The sequence below is a fragment of the Ostrea edulis genome, chromosome 6 (genome assembly GCF_947568905.1).
Source record: "Ostrea edulis chromosome 6, xbOstEdul1.1, whole genome shotgun sequence".
NCBI classification, from domain to species: domain Eukaryota; kingdom Metazoa; phylum Mollusca; class Bivalvia; order Ostreida; family Ostreidae; genus Ostrea; species Ostrea edulis.
Genome location: NC_079169.1, coordinates 73,903,153 through 73,922,205, shown reverse-complemented (window position 1 = coordinate 73,922,205; position 19,053 = coordinate 73,903,153). Strand labels below are relative to the sequence as shown.

The following is a 19,053-nucleotide window of genomic DNA, read 5'->3' as shown; positions in this document are numbered from 1 at the left end:
GATTGATCACTGTTCGTTGTCTTCACCTTGCATGATGGCGTCCATTCTTCAAAACATCTGCTTCGAAATTTATCCATTTAGTATACTACCACATCAGAGTCTCAATTCTAATCTCGGCTGAGATTCGACTTGGCTGAATATTTGGACTGACGCCTTCAGCCGAGATTATCTCAGTTCGACCAACGATTGGTAATCGGAGACCGAGATTCTACAAAAACAACCTAATTTTTCAACTGACTGAGAAAGGCCTCAAACTTTCCATTCTGTGGGAGAAAGAACCAATATCGGGCCTACGACCGTCAATCAATTCTTTCTCTTACAGAAAATACAGTTTTCGGCCTTTGTCCTCATTAGGTCACCTAAAGACCTGCAACTCTCACATCTAAATGCTTAACACTTTTGGGAAGGAGCAGCCACTACCTACTTTTGACGTGGTCAAGGCATGAGCAGGGTATGATTCCTCGACCTCCAGGTCACGAGGTAAATGCTCTTACCACCGAGGCACCGCGACCCTCTGTAACTGCCTTGTGATGACAATTACTCTGAAGTAGTAATATGTGTTATGGAAGAAGTCCGCCCCTTAAACTGTCTATATGTATGGACGGTATCATGGAGATGCTTGTATTTGTTTAGCATCTGCATTTACTGGCATACACCCCAGTAAATTCACAAAAAAATATATAAATAAATGTAGTTTTAGCATGAAAAGGTGAATATAACGAACAGTGATCAATCTCATAACTCCTAAAAGGAAAACAAAATTAAGAGTTGGATAAACACGGACCCCTGGACATACTAGAGGTAAGATCGGGTGCCTAGGAGAAGTAAGCATTCCATGTCGACCGGCCACATCCGCCGTGAGCCTAGCTGTATATCGATTAGGTAAACAGAGTAATCCGCAGTCAAAATCTGTGTATAACGAACGGCCCGACAATTCGTATGAATCACGAAACACGTCAGATAGCATTTAACCCAATAACAGGTTGTGTTGGCAAACTAGATCGTCATAACGACCACAGAATTTGCGAAGTGCTTTAAACGGGACTGTTGAAACTCCTGACCGCTGTAGTCAAATCTCGATCCTATATCGTTTACTGACCAAAGGAGCCCTGTGACTCATAGATACACTGTGTACAATACAGGCAAATGGCAGAGGATTCAGAATTATTGCAATATGTAAATATATATTATCAGACAAATAAGTTTAGAAACTAATTTAAGCTACGAAAAATGAAACATCATTAATGACAGTTAACAGATAGTGCTTCTCTTTGTTTTGTAGCTTTCACTAAATACTGACAAAGCTTGTGAATAGTTTTATAGCTTTCACTACATACTGACAAAGCTTATGAATAGTTTTATAGCTTTCACTAAATACTGACAAAGCTTGTGAATAGTTTTAAAGCTATATACACTAAAAAGTTCTACAAGTTTGAAAAAGGAAGGTTTTTTGTCGTGATAAGATTTGATATATTTTTTGCGTAAACCAAAAAATGCTGGGCATATCAAAACGAAATGAAATTCGTCTTTTATTTCCTGCAAATTACAAATTGAGCATTTGCGTTCGATTCTAGGTAAATTTTTGTACCTTCCATTTTCAACATTCAAAGAATGTGCAGAAATTCGATATTTGCATAGTAATTACTTTCCCTTGTGTGACAATCGCTTTACAAGATATCTCTGTAAACCAAATGTATCAATTATTTCTTTATATAAAATACATTTCGATGAAATTTCAAAAGCACTAAAACAGCTTTGTATAAATGCATCGGTGAGACGCTGTTCCACAAGAAAAGAAAAATGATTAACAATACCATCATTTGCTGTTCCCAAAAACTTCCAAGACCCAAGCAATAAAGTTCTTTTCTAACTGAATTCAACCAGTTTGTGCAGTTTTCCCTTTGAGTATTGCATTCACATAACAATTGTTAATAACATGTTTTTCATATATGATTATTTGTATTAAGCAAGTTACACCAATATTTCAAAATTTCCTTTGGACACATATTGGGCATCTGCCAAATTCAAAATAAACCATTAGATTATTTGTAGACTTTCGAAGCAACATACTTTTCTTCAAAACATTTACATGTATGTGGGGCTTTATGAAATCCCCACGTTTCACATCCATAATGAAGAACAGAACTTACATATGTATCAAATAAAGAAAGCGTAGTCTCAACATTTAAATTATTCTCTTTCACCCTTCTCCACAAGAGAATGTACATTTTTTAGCTTGGTTGCAATTGATTTCTGTGTACAGTCTTTACCGTTGTATTTAAAATCCACACCTAGAAACGTAAATACGTCAACAATATCAGTCTCAACATTAATGTAGAAACACTTTTCAAAATCTCTAACTCTATCACCATTTCGAAAAACTACCATTTTTGTTTTGCTGATGTTTACATCTAAAGAGGTGGGGGGGGGGGGGGGGGGGGGGGGGGGGAGTATGTCCAGGGATCCGTGTTTGCCCTGCTCTTTATTTGTATTCCTTATAGGAGTTGAGATTCATCACTGTTCGTTATCTTCACCTCTCACGCTACATTGTACAGTACATATGGGATTTCCTTCACAAAAAGTCCCCACCTTAGAATCCCACTGTGTGTCTCATTATATAAGCTGTATTCACGAAACATTAATTAATGTTCATCGCTATAACGGTACCCCCCCCCCCCCCCCGACAACATCAGAGTTTTCCAGGCATCTTTAGTATAAAAATGGTTCATTATTTGAATATAGAAAACTTCTTGGCACCAAATAACAAAGTACATGTAGCTTTCAACTCCAAATCTCCTTTAATTTCCGCATTGTTAACTGTTGCATTTAAAGATTCCTTCCAAACTATGAATGTAATTGTGTATACATGTAAATTCGTTTAGTCTATGTAGTGGAGCATGATGCTCTGTAAATTACAAATGTACTTAGTATGGCAAACTAAAATTTCAATTAAAAAGTTCTTTTTTCACTTACAGCTATGTGTATTCATGATCATAAAAACACAAGTTGTTTTTAAAATCTAGCACAGTAACAGAGTATACCGCAACGCTGCAATAACATGAAAAATTAACGTTTCACGTTATAGTGGAATTAATCAACGGAAGTAGGAGGTGGCATTAAGATAACTCCATACTCGCCGTTTTATCTGATACAAGTTTAAAAGGTGTATTTATTTCCATTTATTATAGTTAAAACTAATAGATTATCAAATAAAATATATAGGTCATCACAGTTTTTAAGATGCGAGACATACATAAACAGAATCATATATCACTTTCAGAAAAATTGCAAATTTCCTTAAACAGCGTAATCAAAATTTCATAAAAACTGTTTATGACAATATGATAACATTCATAACAATTTCATGAAACTGTTTCTTCACAAAAAATATACCAAATATCTGTAAAAAAAAAAAAAAAAAAAAAAAAAAAAAAAAAAAACAAACAAAACAATAAAGGAATAAAGGAGTTATTGCCCTTGGATTCAATATTTAGAAACATATCTATGATTATTCATCTATAACTTAATTAAAGACTTTTGAAATAGTTTATTTTTAACAAGATTTTTTACAGTAACTATCGAAAAGCACTCCAACAAAACTTATGTTCCAATCATGCATAAATCTAAATAAATCAGATTTTGCAAAATCTGATGACATCACAGGAGGGTGGGATTACTTTAATTCAGCTTTCGAGAGGGGTGTCATACTTTAGGCTTCTAAATCCGGTATGCTGGGGTCATCATGGAACAATCATCTTTGTGAGTAGATGTGATTCGATCTGATTCATAATGAGCCTCGTCTATAGCAAAGAGATATCTCTTTTTAAAAATTTAAAGAGATATCTCTCTAACTTAAAGAGATATCTCTTTTTACATCGATAGAGATATATCTCTTTACGCTATAGAGAGATATCTCTTTCTCTCTGAGAGATATCTCTCTAGCTTTGAGAGATATCTCTCAAAGAGAAAATATCTCTCAAAGAGAAAGAGATATCTCCCAAGCGTAAAGAGATATCTCATTTGCTTAAAGAGATATCTCTTTAATCAAAAGAGATATATCTTTTGTTTAAAGAGATATCTCTTTAAACAGAAGAGATATCTCCCTAGCGTAAACAGATTTCTCTAACTTACAGAGATATCTCTTTAACCAATAAAGATATATCTCTTCTTTAAAGAGATATCTTATTTTATGAATAAATAGTAAAAAGGGCTTGCCATACTCGTCGGGTACACATGGTCTTAGTTAATTTTGTTTTATACACGACATGTAGCACACGCAGCATCTATATAATGGCTTGTCCGACGACCTTATGGAGAGGTTTGGGCTCAGTTCTTACGTCTGAGAAGAAAGAGACTGCCCAGAGGCAAAGAAACTAAAAATGACTACTGGCAACAAAGGGCTATATTTGGTTAGTATGGAACGCCTGACGTTTTATGGTCGCTGACGGTGTCGGTAAATGCTTGCGCGGGAAAGCGCCGCATTGTAGTGTTTACAAATAAACAACAATATATAAATTCTCTCTCGTTGTCCATCGCATCTTGCTGTCTAGGATGTCCTGCTGGGATTGTATTGAGTGCTGAACAGTTTTACCAGGTTGTTGGTGCTGTGCTGAAGTGTTGGCCGTGTCAAGGATCGTACTTGTAAGTTGTGGTGTCAAACTAATTAAGCAATATTGAGACCTGATTTACGTGTCCAGCTATTTTAGTATTCCGTAGTTTTCCCAGTTAATGGTAATCATGTATGCCGTGAAAATGATGTACCCTATGCATCACAATACTAGAGAGGGTACAATTTATTTTGTTTTATACGCAAGTTGATATTTCGCCTCCCGGTTTCGGCTATGTGACTGGTGGTGACCAGCACAAAAATTAATTTGAAATTAGGTCTGGATTTTTTTCATGATGCAAGATTTGGGTTACACTCGCTGAATGCACGAATAGATCGACATCTTGGGTACAGTCGAGGTAGGAATATTTGGGTTTATATTGAATTCTTCTTTAATATTTAACCGTTTTAAACTTTTCAGAATTGTAACACTAACTAAGCAGACCCGCGGGAGTTGGTGCAGACTTTATTTGCAGTTAAATAGTATTTTAATTTAATAAGTTGTTTGAAAATAAGATTCATGAAAAATGTCACAGTCTAGATATTTAAACAAGAGCCCTGTAATATGATCCACGGGAACATATGAAACGTTTATGTTTGCCTTGTACTCCAACTTGAAATTTTCTTTGGTTGTTAACGCATGCATGATCCCTTCACCAATGGTCGACCTAATGATTGAAGTGACGTCAGACGGATATCTCGGGAGACTCCTGTATGTAGACAACCGTGTGTTATATTGCTGTGTCTACTGTCATTTTATTGCTGTGAATTACATTTATGACATATTTACCAGAATATAAATATATGATGAATTTTCCCTTGTCCTAAATCTGTAGTCTCTTGAGCTCGATGTGCATCACCTTGTACCTGTGGTTTTGATTCAGGCAGAATTCAAGATTGATTTTATTATGACAGCAGACCAGTTTTGTTGGAATGTACATAACCTGAGACTTTTATTATCAACGTGCGTGTGAAATTAAAAATTTATCCCCCTCCCCCAATCTAATTAAAATTAGATCCTATGATCTGCTCATGTACTATCATTAGTAGAAGACCAGAAGATCTTAAATTCTTAATTAGATACCCCCCATATGAATAGATATTTATTTGTTTATACCTGATCAAGATATAGGGCTCACACATCGGGTGTCACCAGTCGACAGGGGATGCTTACTCCTCCTGGGTACCAGATCCCACCTCTGGTGTGTCCAGGGGTCTGTGTTAGCCCAACGATCTATTTTGTATTGCTTGTGGATTGATCACTGTTCATTGTTTTTGCCTATGATGGTTGCTTATTCAATTTTCGAAGAAAGTCTTTAAAATACCACAAGGGAGTGGAAACTCCTGAGAAGGGCAATCTAATTAAAATTAGATCCTTTGATCCACTCATCACATGTGCAGCGATGAGGGGATCAAAAGATCTAATCCTAAGTAGATTGCTGAGAAGGGATGTTGATATTAATTTGTGTGCTCATTTACGATAAGGACTGATGATTTTAAATGATAAAATTGAGTACAAATCATTTATAACTCGTTAGTCTCCATCAAGGAAGTCCTATTTTAGTCAGACTTCTTATTTCGCTTCATCTTCTAATTAATGGAGACACCTGTCCAAGAAATCTCTTTGTTTTAGCTTGTCAAACAGGAGAGGTCTGTCATATTAAATGTGTTGTGTCTTGTACCTTCATGACTCAGATACATGCCTACAAACCATGATATTGATCAAATTATCAGGGGGTTTGATGACAAAGTCAAATGATTGATTTCTGTGCATGCCACTAGCTCACCTATTCATCAGCTGAAAACTCAAGTGAGTTTTGTCTGTACATAGTCTTTCTATAATCTGATATCCGTTATCTGTTCACTTTCTTGCCACAAAGCATACTTAACATTTTTTCTCTCCAATCTTTGAAATCTTGAGTCATGTAGGGAAGGGGGTATGAACATTTTCTTCTATTGAAATTCAAGTTTGTTCAAACCAAGAGCTGTATAGGCCTGGAAGGGGTCACAAGAGGGGTAAAGAACTATGGGTAAATTGTTTTTAGAATTATTTTTCTCTAGAACCACAAGGATACAATGCATCAACTTCATATTTAAGTATTTTAAAAATAAATGTTCACAAGAACCACAGGGGTACAATTTGTCAAATTACAAGCATCCTTATGCTGTGTTAGATTCCTTTTAGTTTACACCAAGTTTTGTCAAACCATGACCACAGGTTCAGGATGACCCACAACACATAGGGGGCCTTAAAAGCCTGACGTTGCCAAGATAACTGCATTTACAGTAGAATTTCGTACATATTTTCAACAATGCAACATGTACATGATTAGTGTGAATATGTTTGATAAATTACAGAATCCTCCACGTCCACAATTTGTCAGTTTTCTCTTTTAGAGTTACTGACCTTGACAAACACCTGTCCATAACTAATGAATACTGTTACATGATTTGCATGTTGACATTAATTAACTGTTCACTAATCATCCCAGCAATGTTTGTCTAAAGAAAATAAGACATCAACTGGGGGTCTTTATCCCCAAGCACTGCAGGCATATTATACAGGGGCTGATGTAATGCACCAAATGTAACAGAAAGTAAAAAATATGGCTAAAATGGGAATCAAACCCAGGACCCCTTCATTACTAGTCAAGTGCTCTAACCACTGAGCTATCCAGGCCAATGTCCATGGTCCATATAGCCCAAACCACTAAAAATATTTTTTCTCACCTCACCAGAATGTGGCCTCTATTGTTTTATAGTTTGAAGTTATCCTCTTTCACCAGAGGAAGTGTTATGCAAGCTTCACTTATGCACATCTCTGTCAATTCCTTCGTAAAAGATTCTTGTACAACTTTTAATAATGAATTTAAAAAATCCTGACATTATAGTCAACCATGAAATTGAATCAAAATTTTGGTTAGAATAAGTCAACAGTGAAAAAAAATGAAAAATAATCTGTATCTACTCATTAGATAACTATAATACATTAAATTTCAGTACTGAAAAGCCTTGTGGAAAAAAAAAGTCAGGAAAATTTCATTGGGCACAGTCCTTTACTCTCATAGAATTGATCAACTGTAATAAAACTTGAATGTTATCCATTAGCAAATCATATATCAAATATCTATCCTAAATCAAACCGTGGTGAAAATAGTCCAGAAAACGAAGTTATAATAGACGGATGGACAGAGAGAAAACTTATAGTCCCTTTGGCTGATAGAAGACTATTAAATCAGCTAGTAGCCTAGTTTATATTTGGCCTGCGATGCTCTCACGGAACCCGTAACCTGACCATATCTATAGCTCGCTGTGCGGCTTTCATATGATGGCAGGTGACTACAGCGAGATTGTCGAACAGATACACGGACTCTGGCCTCTGCAATACACTATTGTTTAGTTTGAAGTTAAAACAATTTTTTAAAATCATAAGCCTGAAGCTTGTTCACATGTCATACAATGTATTGTATGATCCCCGCACGTTCATTTCGCAGAGGAAGTGAGCTGATTGAATAGCAAATGCATGACATTTTTAAGACATTTAGGCAACAAAAAATTAATCATATGGAGATTGTAGTTTTATGGGACATTCGTCAAGGTGACCACTATAGTCCCAAATCTAGAACTTAACAAAAAAGAAGTAGCAATAGGTCTATATTGCTTACCGTTAACCAGAATGTCATGGTTTGAAAGAAAACAAGAGGTCACAATGGGCCTATATTGCATGTTCACCAGTGACACGAGTGTCGTGATGCACTGAACACACCGGAGATAAGTGATGGATGAGTGGTCTTGCTTGATATATGCCATAAAACAGAAATACTGATGAAAATGTTCATTAAAACTTACGGTTATGACTGAGAATATTCCCGCTTGCCCCCTGTATTTTGAATTATTTGATAAGATGGCCTACATGTTATGCACATGCAAGGACAAAAAAATGTTGATTCTGATGTAAAGGTCTTGTCACAAGGAATAAACTCGTAAATATCAGAGCCCCTCAGACACCATTCAAAATTCATGGCCAGTATTATAAGATATAGGTCTATAACAAGGTCACTAATATTAGTGGAAATAGAAAGGTCCTATCACAATACTCATATGGAATATGAAAACACAGCTTAGCCATTCAAAATTATATGGATTATTATAATGTTATATTTTAGAGGGTCAGAAGAAACGAGAATGAACAAACCATGAAAATTCTCATACATATTGTACCCCTGTCTTCAAAAAGGTGGGGGTATATTTTTAAAAAGAATTCATTTGGGTGTGTTCAGGGTCATAGTGACTCAATGAGTGGACAGCACTTTAAAATTTGTCTGAACAAACGGGGGATTCGGGAGGGGGGGAGGGGTTTCACCAAAATTGATCATTTTACATGATCCATTACTTTTAAAAGGGGAGGATTCCACACCCTCTTCCACTCGCCATGTTGCTCTGGATTTAAAGATAGGTTGAAATCTACAAAATAGATGAGAGAAATATACTCCAGATTCCACCATTTTTAAAAAAAAATGTACTGGGAGAGCCCCCCACCTTCTGACTCCCACTACATGAAAGGGACACCCCGTCTTGTGGCTTTATTATTAGACTATAATGAAGCAATTATTATAAGTTTAAAGGAAGAGAGATTCAAAGTGCAATGGACCAGACCAGAGTTTGAAAACTGGGGCCCCCTGAATCATGGCTAAAATATATTATTAATCAAGTGTAACTCTTAGAAGTGAAAGTATCAACATTTGTTGTGATCAAGTGTTTAATTGGTTTTACCAAAATTTGATTTATATTTTATTAAAATGGCATGATCATTAATACATTGTAACATCACAAATGCTAATGCACTCATTTTCAGCAAGGAATATATTAAATCAATAAGAGGTGAAAATTACTGCAATCAAATTCAGTGATCCTTATCAGAAGAAAAATTCTCAATGCATGAATACATGTTGACGCTGAAAATGAGAACGTGTACTTGCATAAAGTGAAAATGACTCGATTCGTCAAACCTAATGAGGTCAGGAAAATAATGTAAACAGTCATTATACCTTTAGGTATCCACAGAATTCAGGTAAATTTTTACTTCATGTAGAGCTGACAAGTCCTTGATTTTGTTGTCAAATTTCATCTGTATTTCCATCATGGGGAAGTGACAGTTACATAGGTATAGTGATCCTTGTTCAGAGCTTGGAGGTTTTTGACAGTATCCCTCTGTGTGAGTGATATTCATCACTGTGTACACCCTGGGGACATTAATTTGTGATGATTACTCATTCTTATTTTTCAAATGGGATGCAGGATTGTCTCTCAGGTTACAAAACAACTTGTTTTCATGGAAATAAGTCATGCTTTTTTTTTTAAATTTCTAGGACAAATGTGTAAACAAATTAGAAGTGATATTGGTATGCCTGTATAAGATATTTCAATGTTTTACCATTGTTTATGTGGGAAGTTGACATGAAACGTGTAGGAGAAATAACATGCAATTCTTTGTAGTTTTGAAGTGAGACACTGAAGTGTGCATTAATTCATATTATCTTCTAGACTACTTACTCATATTATAGGAGTAAGACTGAAGCAAGGCAGGTGAAATTGATCGGAAACAGCTGACAGGTAAGATCACAATACTATTCCTTGAACTGTGACATGCTGCATAAAATGTAGTTTTTGAAAAATTGGCAAAATGATATATTAGTCACCAACTAGTGGAACAAAATCTCATTTTATTGATGTTGAAATGAATTCCATTGATTAGGAATAAATAAGATTAATAATATAGATATATACTATATTATTTTGCTGAAGTTTATTTATGACATACGTAGTAGTTACCCCATAGTTTACAATTATTCATTATATTTTATTATACATGTAATAGCTTTCGGGAGCGCGATCGCCTGTTTACAATATATGGTGCCATTTTTTGGTCTTTACATTACACTTTGTACACCATATATTTTTATGAAATTACTTTATATCACCAAAAAATGCCACGGTATGAACATTAATTAGTTTTTAAAAAACTTTTTTGAATGCATAGAAATGTTTGGACTTTTGGTTTTAAAATATTTTTATGCCCCCCTTTGAAAAAGGGGGGGGGGGTTATAATAATGTTTTGCAACTGTCGGTCGGTCGGTCTGTAGACCATGTGTTGTCCGCTCAATATCTTTCGACCCCTTTGCTTGATAACAACCAAACTTGGTACAGAGGTTGCCCCTGGAGAGTAGATGATCCTTATTGATTTTCAGGTCACATGGTCAAAGGTCAAGGTCAAACTGCTGGTCTTTACCCCATGTGGTAGACCATGTGTTGTCCACTCAATAACTTTTGACCCCTATGCATGATAACTACTAAACTTGGTACAAGGGTTGCCCTTGGAGAGTAGATGATCCCTATTGACCTTCAGGTCACATGGTCAAAGGTCAAGGTCAAACCTCTGGTCTTAAGCCCATGTGTTGTCCGCTCAATATCTTTTGACCCCTTTGCTTGATAATAGCCAAAATTGATACAGAGGCTTTCCTTAGAGAGTAGATGATCCCTATGGATTTTCAGGTCATGTGGTCAAAGGTCAAGGTCAAACTGCTGGTCTTAACCCCATGTGGTAGACCATGAATTGTCCGCTCAATATCTTGAGAACCATTCACTTGATTGTAATGATATTTCATATGTGGGTTGGTTATAAAAAGAAGAGGACCCCTATTGTTTTTCAGGTCAAAAGGTCAATCTACTCTGGACATAGGAATATACTGTCTGCTCAATATCTTGAGAACCCTTTGCTTGACAGACATCAGACTTGGTACACTGGTACATCATCAGGAGAAGATGACACCTATTGATTTTGAGGTCACATGGTCAAAGGTCAAGGGTCAAACTGGACATAGGAATATATTGACCACTGAATGTCTCAAGAATCCTTTGCTTGACAGACATCAAACTTGGTACACTGGTATATCTTTAGAAGAAGATGACCCCTATTGAATTTGAGGTCACATGGTCAAAGGTTAAGGGTCAAACTGGACATAGGAATATACTGTCCCTTCAATATCTTGAGAACCCTTTGCTTGACAGACATCAAACTTGGTACACTGGTACATCTTCAGGAGTTGATGACCCCTATTGATTTTTAGGGCACATGGTCAATCCACTCTTGACATAACAAGATACTACTCTCAATTAAATGATATGTGTGTGTATAACCTTTTCAATTTTGCACCATGGGGAGCATATGTGTTTTACAAACCTTTTTTTTTAAATTTTTACATTTATTCATTTTCTGACTTCTAGTACCGGTACTTGCTTCAAAAAATTGAAATTTGATACAATTAAAATTCTAAGAACCCATATTTGTGCATTTTTCTGTTTAAAAATTTAGCAACATATTTAATTGATGATGATAGTTACTCTTTTAAAATCCTATTTAATATTCTACATATTTTGACTAAATTGACTAGAAAACATTTACATATATATACAATTGATTTTTTAAAAATCGGTGAAACATAAGCGAAAAAAAAAAAAATTGTATGGCACAAAACCATAATGTCTAATTGACTTCACTCTGTTCGCAAAACAAGTTTATCTCTCGGATGCGTTTTTATCATGTGACTGGGTCTTTTCTAAAATCTTTAGAAATGATACCCGTATTTCTACTGACACGTATTTCTCGACTTGTTCGCACGCATGGAGGAGAATATGGAAATAGAAAGTCTTTGGAATGAAACCATTGACGATATTATCTTGTCTCAAGCTTCAAATGAGATTGAGTGCGAATATTTATTTGGAGAACTTAGTCTGAGTCAGTTATCCGTGTTTGATATGTGCAATTTTGATCTGGAGGAACTTCATTCAGTGGACAGTGATGTTGTTTTTTCGAGTTTGTGGGTGGGGTTTGAAGAAAAGTGTGGGTTATGTACAGATAACCCACACTTTCAACAAAAGAAAACATGCCAAACTATGGTACAATTCAAAATACTCAGACTATTATAATGTATACTGAATTATTTCTTTTTATACCTATTACGCTGTGCTATTTGATGCAAACGTATTTAATGCTACATATTATTTCTTTTTGTATGAAGTCATTAATGCATATGTAAGAGATACACTGGGTCCTTGGAATGATAAATACTGGGTGAGGTGACAAGAAAAGCCCAACATGTATTTTCATGGACCCCATATATTTTTCATATTATCCCAGTAAATAATTGCTGAGTGATGATGCTGGTTTGGAAATTAGTCTAGCTAACATGGAGGACAACTCCTGTCATGCATCAATCACAGCATGTGTAAATTGTACCACCTTATTCCAGTGTCAGGTTTACTAGGAGTTCATTGGATATTTACTTTGAAACACGAAAAAAGTCCCATGTTTAGATTACATGGGTGCATTTCACAAAAGAACTTGCGGTTTACAACCAACTTTTTATACATGCATGTGGAATTTCCCCATTTATTGTAAGATCATTCACTGCAAATACTAAATAGTAAAAAAAAATGTTGAAAATTAAGCCTCAGAAAAGTTTAAATTCATTAATTTAAAGTAATAAGTGTGTAATCCAATTTAAAAGACTTGCGACTTTGTCATAAGTTGTTTTGTAAAATGAGTCTAATGACATAGTTGGGGTTTGATGTGAACTAAGAAAACGATAGGAAAATGTTCAAGCAATTTGAATTAGTGTTTGTAATTTCTCAAATTTGTTGATTGTAGTTTTTGGGGGTGAGATTTCCCTTGTACCAGCTAGAAAGCTGAGAATTTAAAAACATTGTGTGTGCACACTCGAAAAGGCAATTATTTTGCAATGCAGCAAAAAAAAACCAACAAAAAAAAAAACCCACCCACATAGCACAAAAGGTTTATACATATGTTGTAATGCTAGTGGATTTCTTCCTTAAGATTGTTTTACAGTCATTTCTTTTAACACCTTTCAGTCATTATAAATAAAATATATTTCATAAACACATGTGGCACGAATTCACCACATGCTGTACCTTATACTCCTGGTGACATATTATGTATTACAAAAGAAGAGATGGATGTGAACTTGGTACTTAAAAGCTCTTAGTACATGTAAGAACAGGGATAAGCCAATTAGACAGGCGATGGAATACACTGATACTTGAGACTATTATTTTGCCTGGTTTTCTTTTTTTATCATGACCTCGGCCCAGACCCTAGTCATGATTGGAGTGTCTCAGAAAACCCCTCTAATTTGTGAGGAGGAACATTTAGCAGAAAATCTCAGGTATGTGTATCAGTTTGTTAACTAGCTCTGACAATAATGAAAATATAGTATCGGCTGCTCTGATTTATTTAGATTTCTGACAGTGTGTTTGAAAAAATAAATCATGATAAAGGTTCATTTTTGCAACTTAACTGTTAGTAAATATTTAAAAAGATTTTAATACTTTGGACTTTAGTAACAAAGTGAAGGAATTCTGGAAGGAAATATTAAGATGTATTTCTGTTGTATATTTTACTGGTTGTAACATTTCATTGCGTAATTTAAGGTGGTGTATAAACTTGCACATTTTTCGAGTTAATTCAGTAAGAAGAAACATGCATTTGGTCATGTACCAGTGCTGGAAATCAAGGTCTTGTTGTCACATGAAGCAAGCAAGCTTTTTTTTTTTTTTTACCACCATTGAATATACGAAGTACAGTTGTAGGTGTATGCATTAATGTGCTATTACACAATCTCTAAACTCCTTTAAGTCCAATACTTTTCAAGAATTTGAGATTCCAGACATTGTCATAAAACAATGCATGTAGATTTGGATTATGTATCCATACATACACTGGGGATGAAGTTGATAGAAAGGGTTACAAGATGAAGAGAAAGGAGATCAGAAAGGCAGACTTGAAAAACGTTAAGTAATCCTCGTGCCCACGAACATATACTTATGAAGATCCTAGTGGCTAAATACTTGTATGTTTTTCAAATGTTAGTTTGAACTAATTTTACTAGTATGTCAAAAGAGGGATTGTCAATGGGAGAGCTTCCTGCATTTTAAGAATTGTTTTTGATAAAGAAAGATAATTTCTTAACATCCACTTCAGATCACATGTGACATGAACAAGTCATTCTTTACTCCAAATGTTTTGTAAGAAATTAAAGACATATTCTATTGATAAGTCTTGGCGTTAAGTTGTCTAGCAAACAAAATTAATTACAGATGAATACATAAAATTCATGATGACTGAATCCTCACAACATCAAGGCCCATGTTCACTCAGAGACATTCCCTCATTTATACACAAATCATCTCTGTAAAATCAATACATAGACACCATGCATACAGACTCCTCCTGAACAGGACACCACACAGACTCCTCCTGAACAGGGTACCACACAGACTCCTCCTGAACAGATTACCACACAGACTCCTCCTGAACAGGACACCACACAGACTCCTCCTGAACAGGGTACCACACAGACTCCTCCTGAACAGGGTACCACACAGACTCCTCCTGAACAGGACACCACACAGACTCCTCCTGAACAGGGTACCACACAGACTCCTCCTGAACAGGGTACCACACAGACTCCTCCTGAACAGATTACCACACAGACTCCTCCTGAACAGAACACCACACAGACTCCTCCTGAACAGGGTACCACACACACTTCTCCTGAACAGAACACCACACAGACTCCTCCTGAACAGATCACCACACAGACTCCTCCTGCACAGATCACCACACAGACTTTTCCTGAACATATCACCACACAGACTCCTCCTGAACAGAACACCACACAGACTCCTCCTGAACAGGGTACCACACAGACTCCTCCTGAACAGGGTACCACACAGACTTCTCCTGAACAGGGTACCACACAGACTCCTCCTGAACAGGGTACCACACAGACTTCTCCTGAACAGGGTACCACACAGACTTCTCCTGAACAGAACACCACACAGACTCCTTCTGAACATATCACCACACAGACTCCTCCTGTACAGATCACCACACAGACTCTTCCTGAACATATCACCACACAGACTCCTCCTGTACAGATCACCACACAAGACTCTTCCTGAACATATCACCACACAGACTCCTCCTGGACAGAACACCACACAGACTCCTCCTGGACAAATCACCACACAGACTCCTAAACAGATCACCACACAGACTCCTGAAAAGATCACCACACAGACTCCTCCTGAACAGAACACCACACAGACTTCTCCTGAACAGAACACCACACAGACTCCTCCTGCACAGATAACCACACAAACTCCTGAACAGGGTACCACACAGACTCCTCCTGAACAGGGTACCACACAGACTCCTCCAGGACAGAACACCACACAGACTCCTCCTGGACAGAACACCACACAGACTTCTTCTGAACATAACACCACACAGACTCCTCTTGAACAGAACGCCACACAGACTCCTCCTGGACAGGACACCTGGATGTGACACTCCTCACTCACACATTGACTCCCCCTCCTCACTCACACATTGACTCCGCCTCCTCACTCACACATTGACTCCCCCTCCTCACTCACACATTGACTCCGCCTCCTCACTCACACATTGACTCCCCCTCCTCACTCACACATTGACTCCGCCTCCTCACTCACACATTGACTCCGCCTCCTCACTCACACATTGACTCCCCCTCACTCACACATTGATTCCCCCTGGATGTAACACTCCTCACTCACACATTGACTTTCCCTGGATGTAACACTCCTCACTCACACATTGACTCCCCCTGGATGTAACACTCCTCACTCACACATTGACTCCCCCTGGATGTAACACTCCTCACTCACACATTGACTCCCCCTGGATGTGACACTCCTCACTCACACATTGATTCCCCCTGGATGTAACACTCCTCACTCACACATTGACTCCCCCTGGATGTAACACTCCTCACTCACACATTGACTCCCCCTCCTCACTCACACATTGACTCCCCCTGGATGTGACACTCCTCACTCACACATTGACTCCCCCTGAATGTGACACTCCTCACTCACACATTGATTCCCCCTGGATGTAGCCCTCCTCACTCACACATTGACTCCCCCTCCTCACTCACACATTGACTCCCCCTGGATGTGGCACTCCTCACTCACACATTGATTCCCCCTGGATGTAGCCCTCCTCACTCACACATTGACTCCCCCTCCTCACTCACACATTGACTTTCCCTGGATGTAACACTCCTCACTCACACATTGACTCCCCCTCCTCACTCACACATTGACTCCCCCTCCTCACTCACACATTGACTCCCCCTCCTCACTCACACATTGACTCCCCCTGGATGTGACACTCCTCACTCACACATTGACTTTCTCTGGATGTAACACTCCTCACTCACACATTGATTCCCCCTGGATGTAACACTCCTCACTCACAGATTGACTCCCCCTGGATGTAACACTCCTCACTCACACATTGACTCCCCCTGGATGTAACACTCCTCACTCACACATTGACTCCCCCTGGATGTGACACTCCTCACTCACACATTGACTTTTCCTGGATGTGACACTCCTCACTCACACATTGACTCCCCCTACTCACTCACACATTGACTTTCCCTGGATGTAACACTCCTCACTCACACATTGACTTTCCCTGGATGTGACACTCCTCACTCACACATTGACTCCCCCTACTCACTCACACATTGACTTTCCCTGGATGTAACACTCCTCACTCACACATTGATTCCCCCTGGATGTGACACTCCTTACTCACACATTGACTCCCCCTCCTCACTCACACATTGACTTTCCCTGGATGTAACACTCCTCACTCACACATTGACTCCCCCTCCTCACTCACACATTGACTCCCCCTCCTCACTCACACATTGACTCCCCCTGGATGTGACACTCCTCACTCACACATTGATTCCCCCTGGATGTAACACTCCTCAGTCACACATTGACTTTCCCTGGATGTAACACTCCTCACTCACACATTGACTCCCCCTGGATGTAACACTCCTCAGTCACACATTGACTTTCCCTGGATGTAACACTCCTCACTCACACATTGAATCCCCCTGGATGTAACACTCCTCAGTCACACATTGACTTTCCCTGGATGTAACACTCCTCACTCACACATTGACTCCCCCTGGATGTAACACTCCTCACTCACACATTGACTTTCTCTGGATGTAACACTCCTCACTCACACATTGACTCCCCCTGGATGTAACACTCCTCACTCACACATTGACTCCCCCTGGATGTAACACTCCTCACTCACACATTGACTCCCCCTGGATGTGACACTCCTCACTCACACATTGACTCCCCCTCCTCACTTACACATTGACTTTCCCTGGATGTGACACTCCTCACTCACACATTGATTCCCCCTCCTCACTCACACATTGATTCCCCCTGGATGTGACACTCCTCACTCACACATTGACTCCCCCTCCTCACTCACACATTGACTCCCCCTGGATGTAACACTCCTCACTCACACATTAACTCCCCCTGGATATGACACTCCTCACTCACACATTGACTCCCCCTCCTCACTCACACATTGACTCCCCCTGGATGTGACACTCCTCACTCACACATTGACTTTTCCTGGATGTGACACTCCTCACTCACACATTGACTCCCCCTCCTCACTCACACATTGACTCCCCCTGGATGTGACACTCCTCACTCACACATTGACTCCCCCTCCTCACTCACACATTGACTCCCCCTCCTCACTCACACATTGATTCCCCCTGGATGTAACACTCCTCACTCACATTGACTTTCTCTGGATGTAACACTCCTCACTCACAAATTGACTTTTCCTGGATGTGACACTCCTCACTCACACATTGACTCCCCCTCCTCACTCACACATTGACTCCCCCTGGATGTGACACTCCTCACTCACACATTGACTCCCCCTCCTCACTCACACATTGACTCCCCCTCCTCACTCACACATTGATTCCCCCTGGATGTAACACTCCTCACTCACATTGACTTTCTCTGGATGTAACACTCCTCACTCACAAATTGACTTTCTCTGGATGTAACACTCCTCACTCACACATTACTCCCCCTCCTCACTCACACATTGACTCCCCCTGGATGTAACACTCCTCACTCACACATTAACTCCCCCTGGATATGACACTCCTCACTCACACATTGACTCCCCCTCCTCACTCACACATTGACTCCCCCTGGATGTGACACTCCTCACTCACACATTGACTTTTCCTGGATGTGACACTCCTCACTCACACATTGACTCCCCCTCCTCACTCACACATTGACTCCCCCTGGATGTGACACTCCTCACTCACACATTGACTCCCCCTCCTCACTCACACATTGATTCCCCCTGGATGTAACACTCCTCACTCACATTGACTTTCTCTGGATGTAACACTCCTCACTCACAAATTGACTTTCTCTGGATGTAACACTCCTCACTCACACATTGA

At 38.7% G+C, this 19,053-nt stretch overlaps 1 protein-coding gene across 8 annotated transcripts in view; it reads left to right on the top strand.

Moving 5' to 3' along the window:
- The first annotated feature begins 4,522 nt into the window (after window positions 1-4,522).
- LOC125683284 (PTB domain-containing engulfment adapter protein 1-like) overlaps window positions 4,523-19,053 on the top strand; it is a 36,281-nt gene continuing 21,750 nt past the window's right edge. For 2 of the 8 annotated variants that reach the window (XM_048924273.2, XM_048924272.2), the window contains exon 1: window positions 10,029-13,848. In XM_048924273.2, the coding sequence (XP_048780230.1) occupies window positions 13,760-13,848 (89 nt within the window). In that variant the 5' untranslated portion in view covers window positions 10,029-13,759. Of the gene's footprint in view, window positions 4,642-9,419; window positions 9,918-10,028; window positions 13,849-19,053 lie in introns of those variants that run through there. The other 6 variants (XM_056140738.1, XM_056140740.1, XM_056140739.1 and 3 more) reach the window with 6 other exon arrangements.